The sequence below is a fragment of the Melospiza georgiana genome, chromosome 7 (genome assembly GCF_028018845.1).
Source record: "Melospiza georgiana isolate bMelGeo1 chromosome 7, bMelGeo1.pri, whole genome shotgun sequence".
NCBI lineage: Eukaryota > Metazoa > Chordata > Aves > Passeriformes > Passerellidae > Melospiza > Melospiza georgiana.
In genome coordinates, this window is record NC_080436.1 from 25,617,782 (window position 1) to 25,640,640 (window position 22,859).

Below are 22,859 nucleotides of genomic sequence, written 5' to 3' on the forward strand. Positions count from 1 at the left end.
TGTTACTTCCATTGCTGTTTTAGGGCTGATTAATAAATGCCCTAGCCTTGCCTGGAAAAATGAATCAGTGCTGTTTCTGTCAGATATGGGATGGGAGGGGGACAGACGTCACTGCAAGGTACAGCTCTTGGGGGTGAAGAAGGAAACCCAAAATGTGCTGTCTGTCTCCTCCAAGTCCAGACAGTGCTGTAGGCCTCCTCAGGCACTGTTTAACATTTGTGTGAGGGTGGCATGCAAGTGATTTCATACAGTCTGGCAGAGCAAAGCATAACTGAGAGAAAATTCCTGCTCCAAAGAGGGAGAGGGAGGGATAATGAAGTATTGTGTTAAGATAGTTGTAGTTGCTCAGGGCCTTTCAAAGGTCCTCAGTTGATGCTGGATGAACCTGTGTCAGCTCCTGAAGAGGAGTTGAATGCTGCTTAGGCATCCCTCACCCTGAGCTCTGACAGACTAAGTGACCAGTCCTTCTTGAGTTTTCCTTGATTGATATCCAGGAAGAATTCAAGGCTAGAGGTCTTCCATCCCCTTGATTTGCAGTTGCTTGGCTTAAACACAGCTTTTTCTTGCTACTGTCTAGTTTGTAAGGCACCAGGAAGCAGCTGTTCAAGGAGATGTACAACATCTTGAATGCAGAGCTGGTCACATTTGTCTCATGAGGGATCCCAGTGATGCCATGAGCACAGAACCAGTAATCATCCTGGCACTGTTGATGCAGTGGGCTTGAGCAACTCCTCTGGCAGGTGCTTCGTGCACAGACCTACCAAGGTGGCTGTGTTTTCTAGGCTATAGTCTACCCTACAGCCCAAGTGAGTGGCCTTGGTCCCAGGCTTTTAATCACTATACTGGATCCATGGGAGAACCTTCTGAGATAAAAGATTTAAACCTATCCACAGCCAAAGTGGCTGTGTTTCTAGGCTGTAGTCTACCCTACAGCCCAAGTGAGTGTGGAAAGCAGCAGCAAAGGATTCCCAGTTAAGTAAGGGAGTCATCTGTAAACTTCCCAAGAAGATTGCACTAATCCAGTGACTGATGATTTAACAGGACAAACAGTGTGAGAATCTCTTTGGCAAAACAACTCCATCACAGCTGGCGTGATAGTCCCTTGAAAACAGACGAGAGAAAATTCCTGAGCAGTGTCCTGTTAATCTCAACTTCTCATCCACCCGGGACTCCACAGCTTTAATTTAACTGGTGAAAGCATAGCTACTTCTCCTAATGAGAACTGTACAAAATCTTAAATTAGTTGGGTAGCTGCAGAACCCCAGGAAGTTTGGAACAGCATGTACAGGGAGCAGTGCTGCCTTCCGGCTCTTTACAGAAAGCTGCGTGCATTTTGCTCAGCCAAGCAAACTGGAAGTTCCTGTGGTGAGCAGCCTTCTTACCATTGAAAACAATGAAAAGATGCCTGCTGCCAGCAGTAGCATTTTGATGCCAGTTTTAATTCAAAAATGCACTTTGTTCATGCAACTTATAGTTAAAAGTGTAATTCATAGCTTCTTGTTGCAGGAACTCACAGCTCACTGACCAGACTGGCTGTCCTTCTTTTGCTGTCTGTCCTGTCTGCAGCCCACTGGTGCTCCAGAGCCACTTGGGTGTTAACTGCTCTTTTGTCACCCAGCTGTCATTGCCATAGTGCCCTTTTGGAAAAGTATGAGGGAGATGGTGCTAAAATTAATTCCAAGATACTTAACTGTTGCTCTGACAAGTTGGAAAAGGGCAGGATCTTTTGTTTGGAATTCCAGTATCCCTTTGTTTTCTCTAAAAATTAAGCTTGAAATTTTATTATCCTGTTTATGTGGGTAGATATACCTCAACCTGTTGTAAATTCCTGTGTGGTCCACAGCTTCTCATGCAGTTACCATTGTTTCCTTACTATCCAGAGTTTAACAGCTCTCTCCTGGACAGCGTTGGCTCTGATGAAGACTCTGGAAATGAGGATGTTCTGGACATGGAGTATTCAGAAGCTGAAGCAGAAGAGCTGAAAAGAAATGCTGAGGTGTGATCCGTGATTTCAAAAGCCAGCTAAGAAATATAGCTATCCTTTATAGTCTTGAAGGTAGTTTTACAGAGCAGGTGTAGAGGCTAGAAAGGTATTTATATTCTAAGTGAAAACATAGAAAATTTCTGTACTTAAGTCTTGCAGTGTTATTTTAATTACAAAAAAAAAACCAACCCAAACCAAAGCAAACAAAACCCCAAAAAAACCAAAACAAAACTGATTAAAAATCAGCTATGGAGACCTTCTGAGTTTCTCTAAGATACTCTCTTTGACAGTATTGTCAGTGAATTCTAGAGGTAACATTTCCTGGTCAAGAGAGTATTAAAAAATGAATTGTCAGAAGCCATTGAATAGAAAGAGCATGTTTCCTGCATGTAGAGTGGGTGTTGTCCTCTGACATTACAGGTGCAGGACAAGAATTTGGGCTACATATCCTGTATTAGCTGTTGAATCTGTGTACCATTATCAATGGTATGTCTTTGATATTTCAGAAGTAAGCATGGTGTTCCTTTTTGGCTTTTCTGTTTATTTGCTGGATTAATTCTGACATCAGTGGAAGTTGCTCAGGAAATGGTTGTTTAGAAAACTTTGCAGTGTAGAGCTCGTGTCAGCATCTGTTCTGAGGTCAGAGAGGCTCCTTGGCATGCTCATTGGCTTGCTGATAGATTAAATACACATTTCCCACTTCTGGAAGGACTCCTTGTTTGGTGTGAAGCAGGGTGTCTGTTTCTGTAATCCTTCACTGGTTTGCAGCTTTGAATACCTAGCCAAAGTTGATATCTCAGGTATAATTCATCTTGTCCATAAGCTATGTGGGGGGAAAAAAGAATGCCTGAAAGCTTTAATTGTACTTGTTTTTTTTTTTTTCCCCAGACAGGAGAGCTTCCTCACTCCTATCGTCTCATCAGCATTGTGAGCCATATTGGAAGCACATCATCTTCAGGTAAAAGATGCCACAATTTATTCTTCATCTCTTACCTAGCTTGAAAAATCTGTAATACAGAATTACCATAGCATAATTATTTATAGGAAAGAATTCAGGCAGCAAAGCAAAAATCTTCTGTCATGACTTGCTGATGTGGGAGCAGGTTGGGGATATCGTGGTGCCTGACTATGGCATGTAGGAAACGTCCAGCTGGTGGGCTCTGTGGAGTTACTTGTGCTTGTTGCCAGCTGACTGAGGGACTAGGATCTTAAGGATCTTTTAGCATTTAAATCTGACATAGGTGGCTGGACCAGGGTACCTGGCTGACCAGCTCACTGGCTGAAGTGCAGCATGGAAAGATGTGCAGAGAAGTTGTGGCTGCCCCATTCCCAGAAGTGTTCAAAGCCAGGCTGGATAGAGCTCTGGGCAGCCTGGTGTAGTGGAAGGTGTCCCTGCCCATGGCAGGCAGTTTGGAGCAGGATGACCTTTGAGGTCCATTCCAACCCAAAGCATTCTGTGGTTCTGTTGTTAAGGTCATTATATCAGTGATGTCTATGATATCAAGAAGCAGTCCTGGTTCACCTACAATGACCTGGAAGTCTCTAGAACTCTGGAGACCACCGTTCAGTGTGACAGAGACCGAAGTGGATACATCTTCTTCTACATGCACAAGTAGGTGTCTTGGGGAATGTTGCTCCTAGAAATCACCTGCTGCTTGTGAGGAAGGGGGCTTCTCTTCTTCCTCTGGTCCTCTGCTGGGATGAAAAATGTCTCCAGAATGACAGAATTTAAGTGCTTGGAGTTCAGAGGTGTGGGATTGCATGTCAATAATACATAGTGTTTTAACAAATACATTAAACTGTACTTTAAGAAAGGGATTCAGTGTCTCAGCGCATGTGCTACACCAGGAATCATAATGGAGGTTGGGTTTTTTTTTTTCAAGTGCTGTGATATTTATAAATGCTCTTACCCCTGCTCCTAACAGTTGTGTTGTTGCAGCCATGGTCATCTCAGGACAGTGAAAATGGGGTTTGTGGCTAGAAATGTTTTCAGGCCCACAAAACTGAAGAAAGTTTGTATCCCCCTTTTCTGTTGTTGCTGCTGCTTGGAGATGTCAGATTAGACATCTCTCTTTGCCAGGATTTGTAATGCTTGAGTTTATGGAGTAAATCCAGCTGCTGATTCCCTCAGGGCTATATTATGTAGTGAATTTTTGTTGTGCGAAATTTTCACTGTTGGTCTTTTGTTCTGTTCCAGAGATATCTTCGATGAGTTACTAGAAACAGAAAAAAATGCACAGCCACTTAGCATGGAAGTAGGAAGATCAGTTCGTCAGCCTCTGTGAAGAGTAAAACACCTTGTTCCTCCTGAGGAGCAAGGAAGATTCTGAACTTGTGCCAGCCACGCAGGAGTAACGAACAGCTCAGGGCCAAAACATGAGACAAAAGGTAGAAATGTGGGACGCTCGGTTTGTTGAACCATCTGTGCAAGTCCTGGGCCTGAACTTTGTGTTTAAACCTTGACATCCAGAGCGACCCTCCTGTGGTGAAATTTTCAATGTTTCTCAAATGATTTTGTCAGCATGGAGCCTTAAAGAGTTGTAACAAGCCACAAGACTACAGCTGCTCATAAACTGGTTTAAAAAATAGTGCAAAAAGAGACTCGACTTTAAAAGCCCATTCACCTGTGAGACGTGAGTGGCGAAGATTTACATATCACTTGGCGCTTTTGTTTCTTTTCTCCAAGAGCAATTTAAGCAATAGACTGTAACCTGGCGTGTGTTGTGTTAGTAATATTCACTGGAAAGCCAGATCACTGAGCAGGCTCTTGCCAGTCATCTGGCTCACAGGCATTTTGGAATCACTCAAGCTGATGCGTTGTGACATTCATGGGTTTGTAAGCGTGCTGCAATTTCCCTGCGGTTCCAGGAAACAAACTGTCGGTGCTGTGGAATGTATTGATACCTGGTGGCAGCTCTGTTGGTTTTTTTTTTTTTACACCATTCACTGTCATCCTCATTTAGATGTGAGATTATATATGTGATTTCTTTCGTTTTACAAGTTCTATCATTTGATTGCATTTTCTCCATGAGGTTGTTGCATCAGTGCCGTTTGGAGGGGCAAGGTCTCTCGTTGGGTGTGTTGTGTTTCACACTGGAGTTGTGTTGATTAGGGCTGTTCCGATGTGACTCTGGGAGAGCTGAGTGCCTGGAGCAGACAGAGCAGTGCTAGGAGGTGAGCTACACTTCTGGGAGGGAAAGAATGTTCTGGCATTACCCTTCCTGTGCAGCCCCTGGCACTTGAGCTGAACCGTGGTCTTGCCATGGTCTTGTGTACCCCAGGGTAAGAGGCTTTGTTCTGCAGCCATGTCTCAGTTCTCCTCTTTGAGGAGTGCAAGAGTGCTCAAACTGTGAAATTAACCAGGTGGAAAGCTTTCAGAAGGCCCTTGCTCAGCATTAACAGAACATGGTTAGGAAGAAGTGATGCTATCTGCTGGGTTTGGAAGCATGACGCTTCTTTTATAGCTTGTTGCAGCAGTGGGGGAAGAAGCCTATTAAGTTCATTTTTTTTCAGCACCTTTGCACTAATTAAGGAGGGACAGATGTTTCCTTTCACTGACATTTACTCATTTCAGAGAAGTTATTGCTGTAAGCAAAGTAGTTGCTCTTGTTTTGGCCTCTAGTTCTGATTTTTGCAGCCTGAGTTTTAGAGATGAAAGACTTCTTTAAGGAAAAAAAAGGAAGAAAATCACTTTTTTTGCCGTTGAGATAGTTTGTGAGTTTTTTAAACTATCATTAGGAGTTTCTCAGGAATAAATTGGCTGCAGCAAAGCAGACAAAACCATCGATTTAGGAGACAGCAGGCACCTTTCACGGGCACTTCCACGCTGGAGTTTATCCCGGCAGGGTGTGTCAGTGCCCTCAGGGGACTCTTCCCACTTGTGTGCAGCAGCAGCAAGTGACAGCGTGGGTGTCCTCCCCACCCCGAGCACTTGGGGACCCTGGTGCAGTGAAGACTGACCTCCCTCCCAGTGCCCAGGTGGGGCGAGCCCAGGGGCCCTGGGCACAGTGCATCTTCCTGGTCTCTGAGCCAGCAGCAAAGGCTGGGCTGCAGGCATGCCAGAGGGTTCGTCTGGTGAGCTGCAGCCCGAGGGGGGTGTCTATTAATTTATTACAAAGCATTATACTTTTCTATTGTCAGAACTGATTTTGGTTGAATTCTGGGTGACGGGAAGAGGTGGTGACACGGGAGTTGTCCTTTGAACTGATTGCCCTGTGAGTGTGATGGACTGCTCCGTCCACAGGGCAAACCTGTTTTCCCCAAGCACATCCTATGCTTGTGCTGTAAATAACTGGTATTCCTGTAGTATCAGAAGTCAGCTCTGCTTTTTTGGGTGGCAAGGTTGTTTTTACAAGGCGCTGCACTCCAGTTAATTTATAATAAAAGCAAACATAGCCTGATTTTTCAGTGCAGTAACTTTTGTTTAAAACCAGTTTTGTTTGGATCAAGGTGAAAAAGCTGGTGCTTGAAAACAGTGTTCCTTGTGTTATGAGAAGTTCTTGCTTGTTATTCTAGTCATTAAGAATTTGCAGACATATACTATAATTTAAGCTTTTTTGTTTGGCATATGGCAGCTCAGTTGCACCTTCACCCGGGCAGGAGTGTCCCCAGAGCCCCTTCCTTGCACAAGCCAGCTTTTTCCCTGCCCAAAAGCAGGGGGGAGGATGACAGGCGTGTAATTCTCAAGAGATGTGCTGCCCACCAGTTGTGTCATTCCCACTGCTCACGCTGTTGCAGCAGCAAGTTCAGTAAGGCTGGCCCTTCCATATGGGATACCTGTCCTTGGGTATAGGTAGGTGAAGCTTACTTGTGGGCCCTGAACATGTACTAGCTCTTCCTCAGTTAAACATTTACCCACTTCTGAATCCACCTAGTTTAGTACAAGTGTGATTCAGCACAGAAATTCAAGGAACTCCCATCCCTCTGTTCCTTTCGTCGCTTCATTGTCTGACTGCGATAATTTGCTCTTGATTTACACCCCTAATCTGAGAGGGGCAGAGCTTTGGTGTCACTGAACTGGAGCTCGTGTGTGGGTCCCTGGGGAGCCAGCAGGGCCAGCAGGGCTGCACCCAGAGCCTTTGCAGAGCAAGGACTGCTTTCCCAGCCGGAGCAGCAGAGTGGGACTGATGGGAGGAGCTCTGCAGCACCTGTGGCCTCGGCCTGGCCTTCCCCCTGCTCAGTGCAGCACAGATAAGATCAGCCGTGCATCTTCCTGCCCGTCCTGCATCGAGGAAGGGAAGTGCTGATTGCCAGCTCAGCACTTCCTGCTTCAGTTCACCCTGGCAGGTGGGGAACACCGTGGGGCTGGGAATAACTCATCTGCTTTGTTTTAATGGAGCTAATTATCCCTGTAATTGCCCGCCAAAGAGAAAAAGGGGTGCAGGACCCCTGGCAGCTGCTGTCCATGTGGTTTGCTGCCACACTCCAGCCTTGCCTCCCACTGGCTTCTGCCTGCACCCTGACTTTCTGGTTCTTTACACTGTTGATGTGGAGCAGTGCTTTTCTCTGTGTTTTAGCAGACCTGTTCCTCTCTGTTCTTTACAGTTTTTGCTCTTGGGTTCCCCCTGCCCGTTTTTAAATGATGTGTAGATAGATTTTTGTGAAATTAAAACCTCTTTATTAACCCTCTATTGATTTGGAATCTTATTTCTGCTGGCTCTTCCTGGGCACTGCACCTCCACCTCTCCTTTTGCTCAGTTGCCTGGGAACATCCTGTGTGTGTGTTCAGTGCCCCTCAGCACATGTCCAGCCTGGCCCCCCTGAGAGAGGGGACACCTCAGTGCCTCTCAGCATCCCTGTAGAGCCCCAGTAGAAGGGAGACACCCTCCTCCCCTCCTGGGTCCAAGGACAAGTGATCCCTGGTGTCTGTCCCCGCAGGCACGGTGTCCCCTCATTTACCTTTGGTACCACACGTGTTTACTGCAGTTCCAGTGATAAGGCAGGGAGTGGCTCCAGCTGCACACTGGACCTTTAGCCCGGAGCTGCAGGTGCCCGGATGGGAGAGTCCTGGCACCTCGAGCATGCCCAGCCTGTGCATCACCTCTGAGCACAGCCAGGACAAAGGAGGGCCTCGGGGAAAAGGAGTTGAGGATCCTCCCCTGTGCTGGTGGTGCCCAGTCAAAACCTGTGTCTGTGTGCCAGCCCTGAAACAAATAACCCCCACACCTGGGGCTGGGCCTTGGGGATGGAGAGGAGAGACCACAGCCCTATTTTTCATACTTATTTTATTTCCTAAAGAGCTGGGATTGTTTCTTTGCCCAGGCTCCTGCCCTAGAAGAGTCCATTGTCCTTCTTGAGCTTCTGTTGTTTCCACAAGGGCAGGCTGCTGAAGGCAGAGCGGCTCATGCCAAAAACAGCCTGGAAGTCCGCATCAGAGAGGTGGTCCTGGGGCCAGAGAAAGAGAGGAGGCTGAGCTGAGGAACTGGGAGGGGCTTTCACTGTCTCCCCCTCCAGCAGCCCCCTGGCCTCATCTTACCTCCTTCCTGCTGGGATCCACACCCCGGGGCAGGTCATCAGCGGAGGTGTTCACCAGCACATCCAAGGGGAAGGTCTCCAGTTTGGTGGGGACAAGGGTGGTGGTGGCAGTGAAGACCTCTTCCCTGGATGTGATCACCTGAGAGGGGGGTGCAGAGTCACATCAGGGCCTGGCCCAGGGATGGAGGCACCAGGCTGGCTCCAGGTGTGCTCACTGAGGATCTGTCCTTGCAGCCCCTCCTGTCACCGGCCCAGGGGATGGGAGGGTTTTCTGTGTCCCACCCAGCCCAGCTGCCTTTCTCCTTATGCCACTTACTGAGGTGAGCTGCCCAAGGCTGCTCTCATCACCCAGCTCAGCTCTCAGTGTCTCGTAGGATTTCTTGTCCTGGGAAGGAGACAAAAGTGCTCAGCCCCTCAGCATGCACAGGGGTCAGGCAAGCTCCTGCCCACCCCCTGGAGATGCTCCTGGGGCCAGACCCACGTCTGCTCCCTTCTGCAAAGGGACTCCCTGGTCTTTCAAACCTCTCCCCCTGCCATGACTCACGTCCCAGTTGAGAGGGTCCCAGGCCAGGAACCAGCCAGTGAAGGTGGGGGGCTCATAGCCCTGCTTCACCACGATGATGGGGGTGTCAAGGTCACGCCCGCTGGGGTGGCTCCGCAGGTACTCCTGTGCCATCACTGCTGCCGCCTCCTTCTCTGACTCATTGGCATCTTTCCCAATCCAGAGGAAAACCTGCAAGAAAGTTACTGGGTCCACCACTGGGGTGAGACGGAGCCCTCTGGGACCACGGTTGGAGGCACATGAGCTCTGTCCATGGAGAAGGACTCTGTGAGTCCATCCTCAGCATTCCCTGGAACAAGAAGGCTGGAAAAAGCATTGTGGGACCACGTATAGGCAGGTTTCCAGCCTCCCATCCCACCAACTGTGGCTGATGCAGGTCCTCCAACTGCAGGAACATCAACTTGTGGGATCAAAGGTCTGTCCCCTGCTCCATGCTCCCCCAGCTCACCTGGTCCCAGGTGTCCAGTAGGTAAACATCACTCTCCTCCAGGTCATCCTGGGTGAAGTCTATGATCTCTGTGGCCAAGAAGGTGCCTGTCTTGTTGGAGCACTCAAAGAGTCGAGGGGGCACGGAGGGGTTCTCCTCCTGCAGCCTGAGAGGGGTCAATGTCATGGGAATGAGGCTCACCCTGCTTGGGGAATGGCGGCCCATCTTACCCCTGGGCATGGGTAGGGACAGGACAGGTACCTCTTGTTACTGGCATATTGGGACTTGCCCCCCAGGGCCAGCCAGAACTCAGGTGGCTCCTGTCCTTCTGCAACCACTGGCTTCTCCATCTTGGAGATTATGTCAGCCACAGTCTTGGCCATCTCACGTTCATCGCCACTGCAGCCCTGCCAAGCAAGCACAGCTGCTCCATTACTGGCCCAGGCCAAAGAGGAGGAAGTGGAGTTGGGGACAGTTGTCTGGGAGGTGGCGGCACTCATGCCAGTGCCCAGCAGTACCCACCTTCCCATACCAGAGGTAGCAGCAGCTGGGGGTTTTGAGCACAAAGACATCATTGGAGTTGAGGGAGGAGGCACGGACAGGCACCTCGAAGGCCTTGGTGTTGTACTCGTTGGTGCCGTGCACTTGGAAGAGGCGGGTGGAGGGTGTGGGCTCTGTGCTGCCCGCCCGTGACGTGCCACCCTGGGGGACAGGGACAGGAGGTCACCACCGGTGCCACAAGCCCAGTGGGTGGCCCATGCCCCCAGATGCCCGTGCTCACCGTGTACACCACCATCTTGCCCCTGAAGATGGCCATCAGGTGGGCCGGCTCCTTGCCCATGGTGACGCGGATCTGCACGGGCTCGTTGTTGTACTTCTGGTCCAGGGCGACGGCTTGGTAGGCAGAGGCAGCCAGCTCATCTGCGCTGGCTTGGCGGCCCTGGGCAGGGCAGAGGGGGCTCAGCACCCATCACAGCCCCCCTCGCCCTCTTGAGAAGAGGCAATGCTCATGCTGCTCCCAAGGGACAGAGCACCCCCAGTCTGGGGAGGTACACCCTGTCCCCCACCCACGGGGCAGTGACCTGGAGGCCTCACCTGCCAGATGTAGATGATGCGGTTCACCTTGGGCCCCACATAATAGGTGTAGAGCACCAAGTAGCAGTCCCCACCATAGAAATGGCCCAGCCACTTCTTCTCTACAGGCACCAGCTCATTGTTCTCCACACGCCAGACCTGGTGAGACAGGGGTATACTACTGTCAGAGCTGGTGCATCCTCCTGCCCTGCAGACCCGACCTCACAGCATCCCCTGGTATAGCAAAGGGGGGACCTGAGAGGGTCCCACATTCTTCCACAGTCACCCTACCTCTACTTCTCCAGATCCATCATCCACCATCTTCTGCTGGGCAGCCATCTGGGGCTTGGCGTGCAGCGTGGTAGCGTCAAATTTCACCTGCTCCACCTTGGCTGTGGGGAAGGGCAGAGGGGTGAGCCAAACCCCTCAGGCCACAGGAGCTCCCCACAGCCAGCCCATCCCAATCCAAGAAGTCCTTCCACGTTGGAAGAAGACACTCACCCACTTTGCCCACGGTGTGGGTCTTGCCTAACCCACTGCTCTGGTTGGGGACAGTCCATTTTTGGAAGAGCTGCCTGAAGACAGTTGACTCGGACCCATCATTCTCTGTTTCCACGCTGGTGCTGTCTGGATAGTTCTTGGCTTTGATGAAGCCCTGGGGGGATCCAAACACAGAGCGTGGCCATGGAGTGCCTGGCACCCCAGGGAGCAGTCAGGCTATCCCATAAAGAGCCCCTAACCCAGCACCCACCAGCGCCCTGCTCATCGCCTGCTGCTTCTCCTCCTTGCTGGCATCTTTGCCCTTCCAGACGAAGATCTTGATACCTCCTTGATCAAGGATGTAGCAGTCCTTGAAGAAGAGGCAACAATAGAAATTAGGACTTTAGGCAAGTCCACCAAATTCAGCTTTTGAAGGATTAAAGCTGCCGAGGAAACCGGGCACCCCCAAGCATCCCATGGGTGACAGACCTCGTGCAGGAGCATGTCTTGAGTCAGGGGTCGAACTGCCACCTCCTGTATGACCAGGTTTCCACTGGTGTTGGAGACACTGATAGGAGAAAAAGAGATGAAAAAGGCTTAGAAAGTGGGTTGGAAAACCCCATCCCCATTACAGGGTGGTAGGGTTTGTGGGGATGTTCCCTCCCCAGCCAGATCATGACACAGGTGGTGCCCAGGGGATCTCTGGCTGTGCCATGGTGGCAAACTGGTTTGTAGCATGCCCTGCCAGGCAGCTCACTCATGGCCACAGGCAGGGACAGAGGGGTGCCACATGCTATGGGCCACTGAGGTGCATTGCCACAACACCCAAAGGTGATGCTTGCATGATCATCTCTATCAGATACCAATCCTCTTGGCAGCTGGGATTCCTCTAGCTCCAATGGCACCCAAAGAACTTATCCCCACCTCTGCTGTAGCTTTGACCCTTCTTGGTGTGTGTCCATGGGGCTGGGAGTTGTGGGACATAGCAGAGATGGCTGCTGCCCCCCTCTGACACCAGGGAAAATGCCCTGTGCATAACCCACCCCCAAAAACTCACTGGTAGAGCTTGAGGGAGGATTTGAGCTTCTCGTCCACTTTGTTATCAGGGATGGCGGGCTGGATGTCCCTCTTCTCACCCAGCACATGCTTAAGGACCTTCATGAGTCCCGGTGAGGCATCCTCATCCTCACCATCCACTACGCCCACCTTGGCACGGCCCCCACGTTCCCGGTCCCGGATATCCTTGGCCAGGGTCATGGCCTGCAGCCAGGGGAGAAGGGATAAGCCCAGATGAGGGAGGGGGTGGCTGGTGACCCCCCCCTCCTGCGGGAGGGGACCTTGGGACCCCCTGGCCGTACCCTCAGCCTCTCGTTTCGGTTGCTCTCAGGGCCGTTCCACTGGACGATGAGCTGGCCCAGGTCCAGCAGGAAGACGTCTCCTCTGTTGAAGCTTTTCCAGCTCATCTCCACCTGCAGCAGCATGGGATTGAGAAGGGTGGGTGGCAAGCAGCAGAATGCCTGGATCCCCGTGGCTCTGCAGCTCCTCTCAGGAATACTGAGAGGATTTCTGGGGAGCAGTTGCAAGGCAAGGCAGCATCATCCCACACCCACTGTGCGCCCTGCTCGGAGGCAGCTGTATCTAGGGGTGTCTAGGGGTGCTCTGGGCTGATCCTGATCCAGACTCCACACATGCCATGACTCACCTCTCCTGCCACCACGTTCTTCTTGCCCTTCACATGCAGCAGTCGCTGGACGTTGTAGGTGTTGGTCTCCACATGCTTCATGCCTGAGGCCACCCCACCCTTCTTATAGCTGGGAAGGGACAGACATGGTGTCAGCCCTGGGTGCCCCTCCTCACACCACTGGGGTGTCCCTCCACCTCTGTGCACAGGGAGGTGTTCGGGGTACACACACACGTGGTAATGGATAGATGGAGCCCAGCTCCAGATCCTCCTTCTTCCTCCCCCACCTCACTGAGACAGAGCTGTCCCCATCCCCACCCAACGGGGACCCCTCCCCAGTGTCCCCCCCCGTGGAACAGGTGCCCAGGGGTGGCTGACATACATGAGTCCCTGCTTGAAGTAGGCGCGGAAGGTGTCGCTCTCGTGTCCCTGGGCCTCGCGGTGCTGCACGGCCACGGAGCCCAGGTGATCGTCCATCTGCGTGGTGTAGATGGCCGCCGCTCCCTGCTCGTCCTGGCTCGACTCCTTGCCCAGCCAGTAGTGGATGTCGTAGCTGAAGTTGCTCCCAGACTTGCGTGTCTGCAGGACACCGGTCCCCGCTAGAAGAGCCCCCGTGTCCCCAGGCCCCACACATCCCTCCTTGCACCCGGCCCCTCAGGGCAGAGCCAGTCCCCTGTGCCACCCCTGACTGCCCTACCGACAGCAGCACGTAGCAATCCCCCTCGTAGAAGTTGCCGTAGCTTTTGGTGGGCACTGGCACCATCTCCATGTTCTGCAGAAGGAAGGGACACATCAGCCCTGTGGGGGAACCCCCCCAGCCCAGCCCCACCACCCACTGCCCCCAGCACCAGGAGCTGCAGGGCTTAACCCTGGGTGCTGCACTGAGACCCCCAAACCCAGATCCTGGGGACACAAAGGGAGGGTCTTCCCTCACAGAGACCCCCCAAGGCAGCCCCAGCGGTGTGCCCCCGTTCCCACCTCTATCCGCCATATCTGGATGCCCGGCGTGGTCTTGTTCAGTGTCCTGGAGACTTTGGCGCTGAGCTCCACCATGGTGACAGGTACCACCGGCACGGGGACCTGCCAGCGTTGGCAACACCCTCGTTAATGGCAGACAGTGTCAATAAGAGCTGGGACATGGCCAACCTGCTGTGCCATCTGCTTCCCTGCCTGCTCTGCAGAGAGCCCGGCTGTAAACCCCCCTGTACGGAGCTGCACAGGGTGAGGGGACCCCCAGCACTGAGGTATCAGGAATGTGGCACACAGGTGGGGTGCCATCCCCTCAGCTCGGCTGGCACTGCCGCCAATGGGCCCATACCAGGGTCCAGGCTGGGAAGGTGCAGGTTCCATAAGCGCCCCAGTGCCCTGCCCTGTCTCCAAGCAGGGGACAGGGCGGTGCAGGGCACCCACAGCTGGGTGACACTGCTGCACGGTGGCCTGTCCTCCCCAGCACCAGCAGGAACTGGCCCTGCTCAGCCTTGTCCTGGCACGGTTTGGCGTGAAGTGGAACAGCATGACATGGCCACTGCTTACACACACAACACACACACTCACAGGGCCTGCTTCAGACCCCCTGCTCCAAACCCCCAGCCCATCCATGCCCCCCAGGGAGGGCACATCCTGCTCCCCAGGGCTGCTGGGTGCCGGTGCTGCCGAGGCTGTCCCAGCCATCTCTGCCAGCCTGACAGTGCTCCCCCCAAGCCAGCAGAGGGGCTGGGTCAGGCAAAGCCACCCTGTGCTCCCCAGATGGAGGCTGGCAGGGAGTGCTGGCATTGCCCAGATGGGAGGTCTCTGCTTCCCAGCCCTGCAAAACCCCTCCTGGCCCCACCGCGCTGCCCCACGAGCACCCACATCCCATACCTCAGACCCAGGGGAAGCATCGCCCACAGCACAGCCCCGAGATGGGGCTCAGGTGGGTCCCCAGGCTAACCTGCTGCCAGGAGCCATGGCATGTGTTGTGCACCCCATGGCCACCCTCTGTCCCCTCTCCCTACCCCACTGCTCACCTTCCCTGCAGAGCTGGGTGCACAGGTGAGCGTACCTAGGCGGAGTGCTCAGGTGCCAGCACCCAGGAGACCTTTGTTCCCTCACGTCCCTGCCTCTGCTCACCATATAAGGGCAGAGACAGCCCAGAGTCAAGGTCCCCACAGCCCTCCAAGACTTTGTGGCACCTAAGAGCCCCGTTACTCATGGGGTGTTTCCCCCCCAGATGCTGTTGCACCCTGCCCAGGGTGGTTCCTCTGCCCTCCCCAGGCCTCCTCCCCCTCCCTTGGCCCCTGGTACTGAGTCCATGCTGAATGTTTTTCAATGCACTCCACCAAGAAGATCCATAAAGTGATAGCAATGGGCTGGACCAGGACGTGTGGGCATCAGCACAAACAGAGGTGCCTTGATGCCATGGGGATGGCCACAGTCCTCATTCCCCAGACCCTAAAATCCCCAATCCCTCACAGACGTGGAGCACTAAGGCCACAGAAATGGTTTTTTTGGTACCTCCTCCCCCAGAAAGGTTCCATAAAGTGACAGCAATGCAGCACCCGGGGCATCTCAGTCCCACCCCGTAACTGGCACATCCCCACCCTGACCATGGCACTGTGCCCAGGCTGCTTCCCACCCTAGCTGGAACCCAGATCCCAGGTCACTCCTGGCTGTGCCTCCCTGCCCTGGGAGTCTCCACAGCCCCAAGGGAGGGAGATGGGACACGGGACTGGAGCCTGGGGGGACAGAACAGGACATGAAGCGGTGGCACGGCTAAGCCCTGTCCTGTGCCCCCAGACCCCAGTCCCGAGGGTTGGCATCTGATGATGCCCTTGATGTTGGCAGAGAGAAGAAGGGACTGAGGCGGCTCCCAGGCCCGATGGTGGTTTTAGGGAATGACCGCGGTGTCCATAAAGGTGGGAGGGGCAGGTGCCATCAGCAGGCGAGTCCCCGGGCCTCGTGCCCTGCTCTCTACCTCCCCCAGCCCCGTGGGATTGCTGCAGCTTTACCCTGGCTGCCCTGCTGGGCCAGCAGCCCTGGCCCCAAGCGCTGCGGGCATCCTGCAGCCCTGGGCTGGGCTGGGTTGCAGCGAGCCCCGCACCCTGCCTGACCGTCCCCAACAGGGGGTGTCCTGGTGCACAGGGGTGGGCTCTGCTCTGCCCTCCACTCCTTGGCCCCCAAACCCTCCGAACCCCGCCACGCAGCTCCCACCTCCTGCACCCCACTCGAGAGTGCCCGTGGAAGCCTTACCTGGGTGCAGAACCCCCAGTGGGGCTGTTTGGGGTGGGGTGGGACACCCGGGTGGCCGCTGTCACCCTCTGCTCGGTGGCCACGTCCCAGGGCAGTCTGTCAGTGTGGCACAGGGGTAGGGGACCCCTCGCTGGCCCCAGAGGGCTCACCCCCTCTCTGGGGCCCCTGGCTGGGCAACTAATGAACTCAGTAATTAGAGCAGCCATCAGGGAGGACAGAGATTTCATTAATGAGGGGAGGCATAGGGCCAATGAGGGCACGGGGGAGGGGGCAGCTAAGAGATTCCCCGCAGGAACCAGAGGCTGCATGTTGGCAGCAGAGTGCCCGGGATGGTGGGAGGGGGTCACAGGTTGTCCCCCAGAGTCCCCCCAGTCTGTATGGGGAAGGCCTGACACCTTCCTTGGAGCAAACTCATTTGAGGTCTCAAAGCTGGGAGGAGGGCACAGCCCACGTGGTAAATTGGTAAATTTACCCCTCCTTGTTAAGGAGCAGGATAGGATAGCCATCAGTGTGACACCAGGGGCCTTTTCCCAGGAGGACATGGAAGGAGTTTGGATGGAGGTGCCAGGGCAGCCTGGGGGGCGCTGTCCTCCAGTGTGAGGGTGTCCCCTTGGCACCAGGCAAGGGGTGGCACCTCAACCCTGCAGCCCAAGGGTGCTTCCCCAGCACTGATCTGCAGCACATCCCCGTCCCAGGGGCTCAGGGGATCCCAGGGGCTCCGTGTCCCCACACTGAGCACAGCCACCAGTGACACACGCATGATATGCACCGTGCCCACACATGCACACACTCACGACTACTCTTTCCAAGATGTTTTGACAGCTTTAATCACATGAAGGCACTTGGATCTGGTACCCCAGCCCTCCCCAGTCCCCCACGCTGCTCTGCATCCCCCAGGCCTCCCAAGGATGCCCAGGGCAGGGCTGTACACCCACAGGCACTCGCTGGGCAGCGGCTGTGCTGGCGCCCTTTGACTTGTCTAACGTAAAGTGCTGAGTCCAACCCTGCTGGCGGGGCAGGATGAGCCCGGGGCTGGCAGGGATCCAGGGAGCTGTGCTGCACCACAGGGCAGGGACTGTGGCTGTGGCTGGGGGCCCCTACTCACCCCCAGCAGCGGGAGCAGGGCAGTGAACAGCACCAGAAAGCTAAAACCCATCACACCCACCCCCCAAACACTGCCCCGCTCCCTGCACTGGCACTGCGGTAAAAAGGCACCCATGATTTTTTGGGAAACCATTGCTTTTCCCTCTAAAAAGATATGAGGCATTGTCCATATTGTGACATTAAAAAAGGCCTGGCTGAGCTCAGCCTCCCCAGGAAAACCCTCCCTGAGAGCCCCCAGACCCTCAAAGCCGGGGGACACCCTGGCACAAGTCCAACTCCACGGGGGTCAGGGCAACCCCAGGCTATGGGGGGCTGCAGCGTCCCCCACCCCTCCCAGCTGGGCACTGGGGCTGGGGCAAGGCTGGGAGGGGCACGTTAAGGCTGGTATGGAGGTCTCTCTCTCTGGACTAGCAGCCTTTGGTGAAGCTGCAGATGGATACGGAGTGGGGGCTGTGCCCCTGCCACGGGAGGGGACCCTTCTGTGGGTGACCAGAGTGGCTCCCAGTGACACAGTGTAACTGGAGAGGGGGGAGGCCACCTCCCCCCCAAAATGAGAAGAAACCGAAGTTGGAGGGGGCGAGTAAAGAGCCCCCCCAGGCACACCCCTTGCAGGGCTAAGGGGGAACAGAGACACAGTGTCTCAAGGCACACGGGAGGCATTTGTGCCCAGGGGCTCAGCCCTGAGGCTGGGCTGCCCCTGCAGAACACAACCCCCAGGGGGGGGCAGCAGGCATGAGGAGAGGCAAGGACATGCCCCCCTCGAGGTGATCAGCTGCACCCAGGGCACAGTTAAGGGTTTGGTGGCAGCCCTCTGCACCAAGGGCAGCAAGACTCCCTGCGTTTTCGGAGGGTGACAAGGTGTTACTGTCCTGTAGCCTCGGCAGACAGGGGCCAAGGGCTGCCAGCCTCCCAGCAGGCAGAGTCGGGATGGAGGGATCCAGTCCTCCCAAAGGCAGTGGAAAGCAGCAGCTGCTGACCCCACCCCCCTCCCCAGCCGGGGGACAGAGGGGAAAAGGACCTGAGAACCGTTTCGTGGAGGGGGACACAGGCTGGGGGCGAAAGGGGCAGGAGCTGGACAGTGGGGGAGGATGGGACCCCCCAATAGGTCCTCAGCACAGCAAGGCAGTGGGTCACCCACGGCCCCCCTCCTCTGAGAAGGGAGGCACCCACATCTCCCACCAGCGGCAGGCACGGAGGGCACCGCACCCGCCGGGGCTGGGGAGGATGATGGGGGGCACCGGGACCCTCCCTCCCCCAGAACAAGGCACCTGGCTCCCCCGGGGCGCCCTTGGCAGCACCCGGAGCGTGGGGGGGCCATTAGCTGTTAGTCCGCTGCTTCTTGAGCACTGCGTACACGTCCTCCACCTTGCTGAGCCTCTCGAAGAAGGGCAGCAGGTCCAGCAGCTCCGTGTCTGCCATGTTATCGAACCAGGAGGCCACGGGCACCTGCAGGCGGCACAGGGGACAGAGTGGCACGGGGGACAACGCTGGGAGAGGGTCTCCCAGCACACACGAGCTGCCCAGGCCGCCCAGCCGTGCCCGGCGGGTACGTACGGCATTGTCCGGGTGGAAGATGTAGGATGCGGGCGAGTTGTCCACGATGATGATGCGGCGCAGGTCGCGGCCCAGGCGGCTCAGGTCCTTCACGTAGTTGCCGCGATGGAAAACACAGGATTCCCGGAAAAGCCGTGCCCGGAAAGCCCCCCATTTATCCAGCAGGTCAGCCACGGGGTCTGCATACTACAGGCACGGGAGGGGGATCACTATGGCACACCACACCACCCTGCCCACTGCACAGTGACAATGGCACCCAGCTCTCACTGTGCCTCAGTTTCCCTAGCCAGTGCCTCGGAGGGACAGGTATAGAGGCCGCCCAGTGCTGGTGCTGCCTGTGGGTACCCAGGGGACAAGAGGCCAGTGATGCCTGCAGGTGGGCAGGGAAGGGAGCTGTGCCCCTGGAGGGGTGTCTGGGAAGGGGTGGGCGATGCCAGGGCAGGGCGGGGCACCCACCTTGGCCAGGCTGGCAGTGAAGAGCACGCACTCAAAGAGCTCGCCCATGCGCTGCAGGAACTCGTCCACGTGCGGCCGCTTGAGCACGTACACCTGTGGGCACGGACAGACAGACAGACAGAGGGCAGCGTGCTGCTGGCACCGGCCATGGCTCACCCAGAGCCTCCATGTCCAGGGGACACCTGTGACCCCACAGCCAGCAGCTCCCTGGCCACAGCTCACGGGAGCTGCCCATGGGGGCTGGGGATGCACGAGCCCCACGGGAGTGTCCAGGGTGAAGAGTTTGGCCGGCTCCAGAGCCAAGTAACCGAGAACAGGCTGACTGCCCAGACCACAGCCTATCCTGGATTACTTGAAACCGGGGCTGGCCACTGCAGGAGGCACCATGCCAGGGCACCCCTCACCTCCCTGCCCTGCAAGGAGAGGAGCACCCACCTCTGCCCCTGCAAAGCTGGCACCCTGATACCTCCCATTGCCCTGGGATGGCTCCCGCTCCTGGGGGAGTTGGAATGATGCCCCCCTCCCACCAGGCACCCATCCCGCTGTTACCTGGTGCATGATGCCATCGATTTCCACGGGAATGATGAAGTCGGCGTTGTTCACTGGCTGGGGAAGGGCACACCAGGATGAGCACAGGGCATGCCAGACACCCCCTGCCCAAATGCTGCCTGCTCTATGCTCACTGTGCCCCCCTGCCAGCCCCACAGCCCCCTCACAGGGACACCCCAACTGAGCCATCCAGGCTGTGCTGGGTGCTGGGCATCACTCTAGGGGAAAAGGGGGCAGAGCAGCTGGGGGAGCATGTGGGGAGAGGTGTGGGGTGGGCCAGGGTGTCCCCCACCTTGAAGGAGCTGTGCACCAGGGTCTCATCCAGGTCGATGACCACGCAGAGCTTGCTGGCGTCCTGCGGCTTGATCTCGGGCAGCAGGTGCTTGACAGCAGCCTGCAGCAGGGGGACACAGTCAGCACGGTATCCACAGCACGGCCAGAGGGGGCACTGGGAGGAGCCACTGTTCACCCCCAGCCCTGCCCACACCGCCGGGGAGGCGCAGGGACGGCAGCCAGGCCCCGCCGGTTCCGGGCTGGGTTTGGGGGTTACCTTGGGCAGTGCCCCGTTCTCCTCCACGAGGAGCGGCGCGCCGGTGGTGCCGGTGCAGGGCTCGCCCTCATCGCGGCACAGGCAGCAGAAGAGGGACTGGAGAATGCTGCGGCTCCGAGGCTTCTTGGCAGGGGTTTGGGTACCTGCGGGAGGGCACAAGGGGGGTGAGGGGTACCCGGGGCACTCCTAACACAGCACCGGGGGCCAGGTGAGCCATGTGTGGGTGCTGCCCAAGAGCCCCCGTGCCCTCATCAGACCCCGACACCCATCCGCCGCGCCTTCCTGCCCTGCCAAGCGACGGTGCCAGGGCAGCGCCGCTGACAGGAGTGCTTGCTGACCGCCCGCAGCCCCTCACCCGGCACATCCCACTCCACGAGCGACCCCCGTGGGCCCCCCTGCGTGGCCGGAGACCCTTCAGGAGGGCGCGGGGCTGGGCCCGGGGGCAGCCGTGGGCTCGGGGCCGGTCCCCGCTGTCCCTCCCGGGGGACACGGCCCCACTCGGGAGGGAGGGGGGTCCTGGGGGCGGGGTCTCTCCGAGGGGGCGGGGCTTATGCCCGTTCTTTTCCCCGCCTCCAGCAACTCCCTCGTCTTATTGGCCAACTCGAGTGCACCGGAGGCGAGAGGCCAATCAGGACGAAGCGCCCGCCCCTGGGCGCCGTTCCCGCAGTTCCCATTGGCGGAGCGCGGGGAAACTGAGGCAGAGGGGCTGCTCCTGCCCACCCCGTGCCCCCGGGGCAGCGCGACGGCTCCAGCGGCCCCACCGGTGCCGGGGCCGGGTCCTGCGGCAGCCCGGCCCGGGGCTGCACCCCGCCCTGGCTGTGCCCCCCTTCCGGCGGGCCGGGGCCCCGAGCCCGCAGTGGGGAGCCCGTGGGGCAGGAGCTCCCACTGGGGACGGGGCCCGTTCCCACGTTTGCTCCTCCCGACCCTGGCAGCTTCCCAGGCCAGGGAGACGAGCAGCGGCCCCCGTCAGACCCCCCTGGCGGGGTGGAGGGGACGCGGGGAACGGGACGCCGGTATGCAGCAGGGCGCCCGGCGCCCTTCCTGCCTCAGTTTCCCCGCCGGCGCTGCGCGCACCTCTCGCCGGCTCCGGAGGAAGCAGCGCAGATAATCCGAGCAACGCCCCGAGCCTCCCAGGGCCCCGCCGGGCTCCGAGGCGGCCGGAGCTCGGCCCCCCGCGCCCGGGCGGGCGCACACAGCCCCGCTCGCTCCGAGCTGCAGCCCCGGCGCATCTCCAGCCCTGGCGGCGGGATGCAGGGGGGCGGGCTGAGGCGGCGCGCAGCTCATCGCACCCTCCGGGAGCAGCCCCCGCAGGCCCGCAGCCCCCCGGGGAGCTCCCCCTGTGCGGCGCAGGAAGGGGGTGCGGGGGAGCCGTCTCCCCCTCGGCGTTACCTTTCTCCTGAAGCGGGGCGCTCCCCTCCTCCCTGCTGACCTGGGCGATGATGGACTGGTGCTCCATGGGCGCCGGGGAGGGGGGGTGGGAGGGGGCGGCCCCCCCCGGCGCGGCCCCCGGGGGGGGGAGGCGGGGCGGGGGCCGGCGGCGGCGCGGGGCGGCGGGCGCGGGAGCGGCGCCGCGGAGGAAACTTTGTTACAACATGGAGTTTCCTCCGCCCGGGCTGGGGCTGCAAACATGGATCCCGGGCGCGGTTTCAAGGAACCCCTTAAAAGGGCAACGACGGCGGGGGGGCCCTCCTCCTTCTCCCTCCTCCTCCTCCTCGCTCCTCCCGGCACCCGCGCCGCCTGGCTGGAGTGGGGGTCCCCGCCGAGCCGCGATTGGGACCCAGACGGGGAGTGCTCTGTGGTCTGGCTGGGAGGGACACCCCCTTGCTCCATGGTGCAGGAGTCCCCGACACGCCGCCGGGCTGTCCCACGCTCCGGCTGAGGGAGCTTGGAGCGGGGGATCGGTGCTGCCGTCACCCCGCACCCTGCTGGCAGCGCGGGGATCCCTCTGCAGCTGCCCCCGGTGTGTGTGCCCGTCCCGCCATGCGGGATGTCCCCTGGAGCAGAGAGAGGTCCCCATTGCCCCGAGGGCACATCCCGCACTGCCTGCCCGGCCAGCCGTGCGGGACAGCAGGTGCTGCGGGCTGCACCAACAACCGCCGCGTTTTAACATCGCTCTTTCTCCTGCAACCCCCCAATTATTTGGGCAATTAATAAATCTCTATTATCAATACATATATTTTCCCTTACACCTCCTTCCCTCCTACCTTCGGCGGGCTGCTTCCAGGCGCTTTCTAAAAAGCGCCTCTTGACAGGAGCTTGTGGATGGCACAAATCCTCAGAGGAAATCCGCCCCCCAAGTCCCCCAAGGGCAGCATCCCCCAGCCCTAGGGGGCTCTGTGGGGCAGCCTCTCACCGCCGTGCCCCCCAAACCCCGCCCGGGCAGCGCCCGGCCCTGGAGGGGCCCGTCCGGTCCCCACCCCGCCACCGCGGCGGCAGGAGATGCTGCGCGCTCTGCCAGCGCTGCCTCGACAGCGCAGCAGGTTGGAAATCTCCCTTCTGAGTTCGTTTGAAACCTTTCCACCTCTCCCGCCTGCGGTTTGGGAGCTTCAGGAGGTGAGATCGCCTTTTCTGGCCCAGCAGGGACGTGACACGGCCCCACAGGAACCGCACTGGGGAATGGGCTCCGGGACCGGGAGGTGCCCTCGCAGGGAGTCGCGGAGCCGCGGGGCTGGCGGAGCTCGGGCTGTACAAAAGCCGATTTCCACCTGCAGTTCTGGCAGTACAAAAGCCGATTTC

General features: G+C 57.4%; 3 protein-coding genes across 3 annotated transcripts in view; 1 reads left to right on the plus strand and 2 right to left on the minus strand.

The window, feature by feature from the left end:
* USP37 (ubiquitin specific peptidase 37) overlaps positions 1-7,603 on the plus strand; it is a 34,690-nt gene extending 27,087 nt beyond the window's left edge. Inside the window, exons 21-24 of the mRNA XM_058028225.1 lie at positions 1,881-1,996; positions 2,873-2,942; positions 3,458-3,596; positions 4,182-7,603. Coding sequence (XP_057884208.1) covers positions 1,881-1,996; positions 2,873-2,942; positions 3,458-3,596; positions 4,182-4,269 — 413 coding nt within the window. The 3' untranslated portion in view covers positions 4,270-7,603. The remainder of the gene's footprint in view (positions 1-1,880; positions 1,997-2,872; positions 2,943-3,457; positions 3,597-4,181) is intronic.
* Positions 7,604-8,193: 590 nt separating this feature from the next.
* Positions 8,194-15,963, minus strand: VIL1 (villin 1). The gene is made up of 20 exons (XM_058027892.1): positions 15,911-15,963; positions 13,661-13,762; positions 13,380-13,454; positions 13,065-13,261; positions 12,704-12,812; positions 12,360-12,470; positions 12,059-12,261; positions 11,491-11,569; positions 11,273-11,371; positions 11,023-11,176; positions 10,813-10,913; positions 10,543-10,680; positions 10,229-10,387; positions 9,970-10,149; positions 9,709-9,854; positions 9,469-9,613; positions 9,003-9,191; positions 8,775-8,843; positions 8,460-8,597; positions 8,194-8,368 (listed from the first exon to the last, which is right to left on the minus strand). The coding sequence occupies exons 2-20, from the start codon at positions 13,733-13,735 to the stop codon at positions 8,255-8,257; spliced, it is 2,481 nt and encodes an 826-aa protein (XP_057883875.1). The 5' UTR covers positions 13,736-13,762; positions 15,911-15,963; the 3' UTR covers positions 8,194-8,254.
* Positions 15,964-16,735: 772 nt separating this feature from the next.
* CTDSP1 (CTD small phosphatase 1) lies at positions 16,736-21,582 on the minus strand. Its single transcript, XM_058027715.1, has 7 exons — positions 21,513-21,582; positions 20,124-20,266; positions 19,866-19,967; positions 19,574-19,630; positions 19,025-19,117; positions 18,569-18,754; positions 16,736-18,460 (listed from the first exon to the last, which is right to left on the minus strand). Exons 1-7 carry the CDS (start codon positions 21,577-21,579, stop codon positions 18,332-18,334), a joined length of 777 nt encoding a protein of 258 aa, XP_057883698.1. The 5' UTR covers positions 21,580-21,582; the 3' UTR covers positions 16,736-18,331.
* Positions 21,583-22,859: the final 1,277 nt, after the last annotated feature.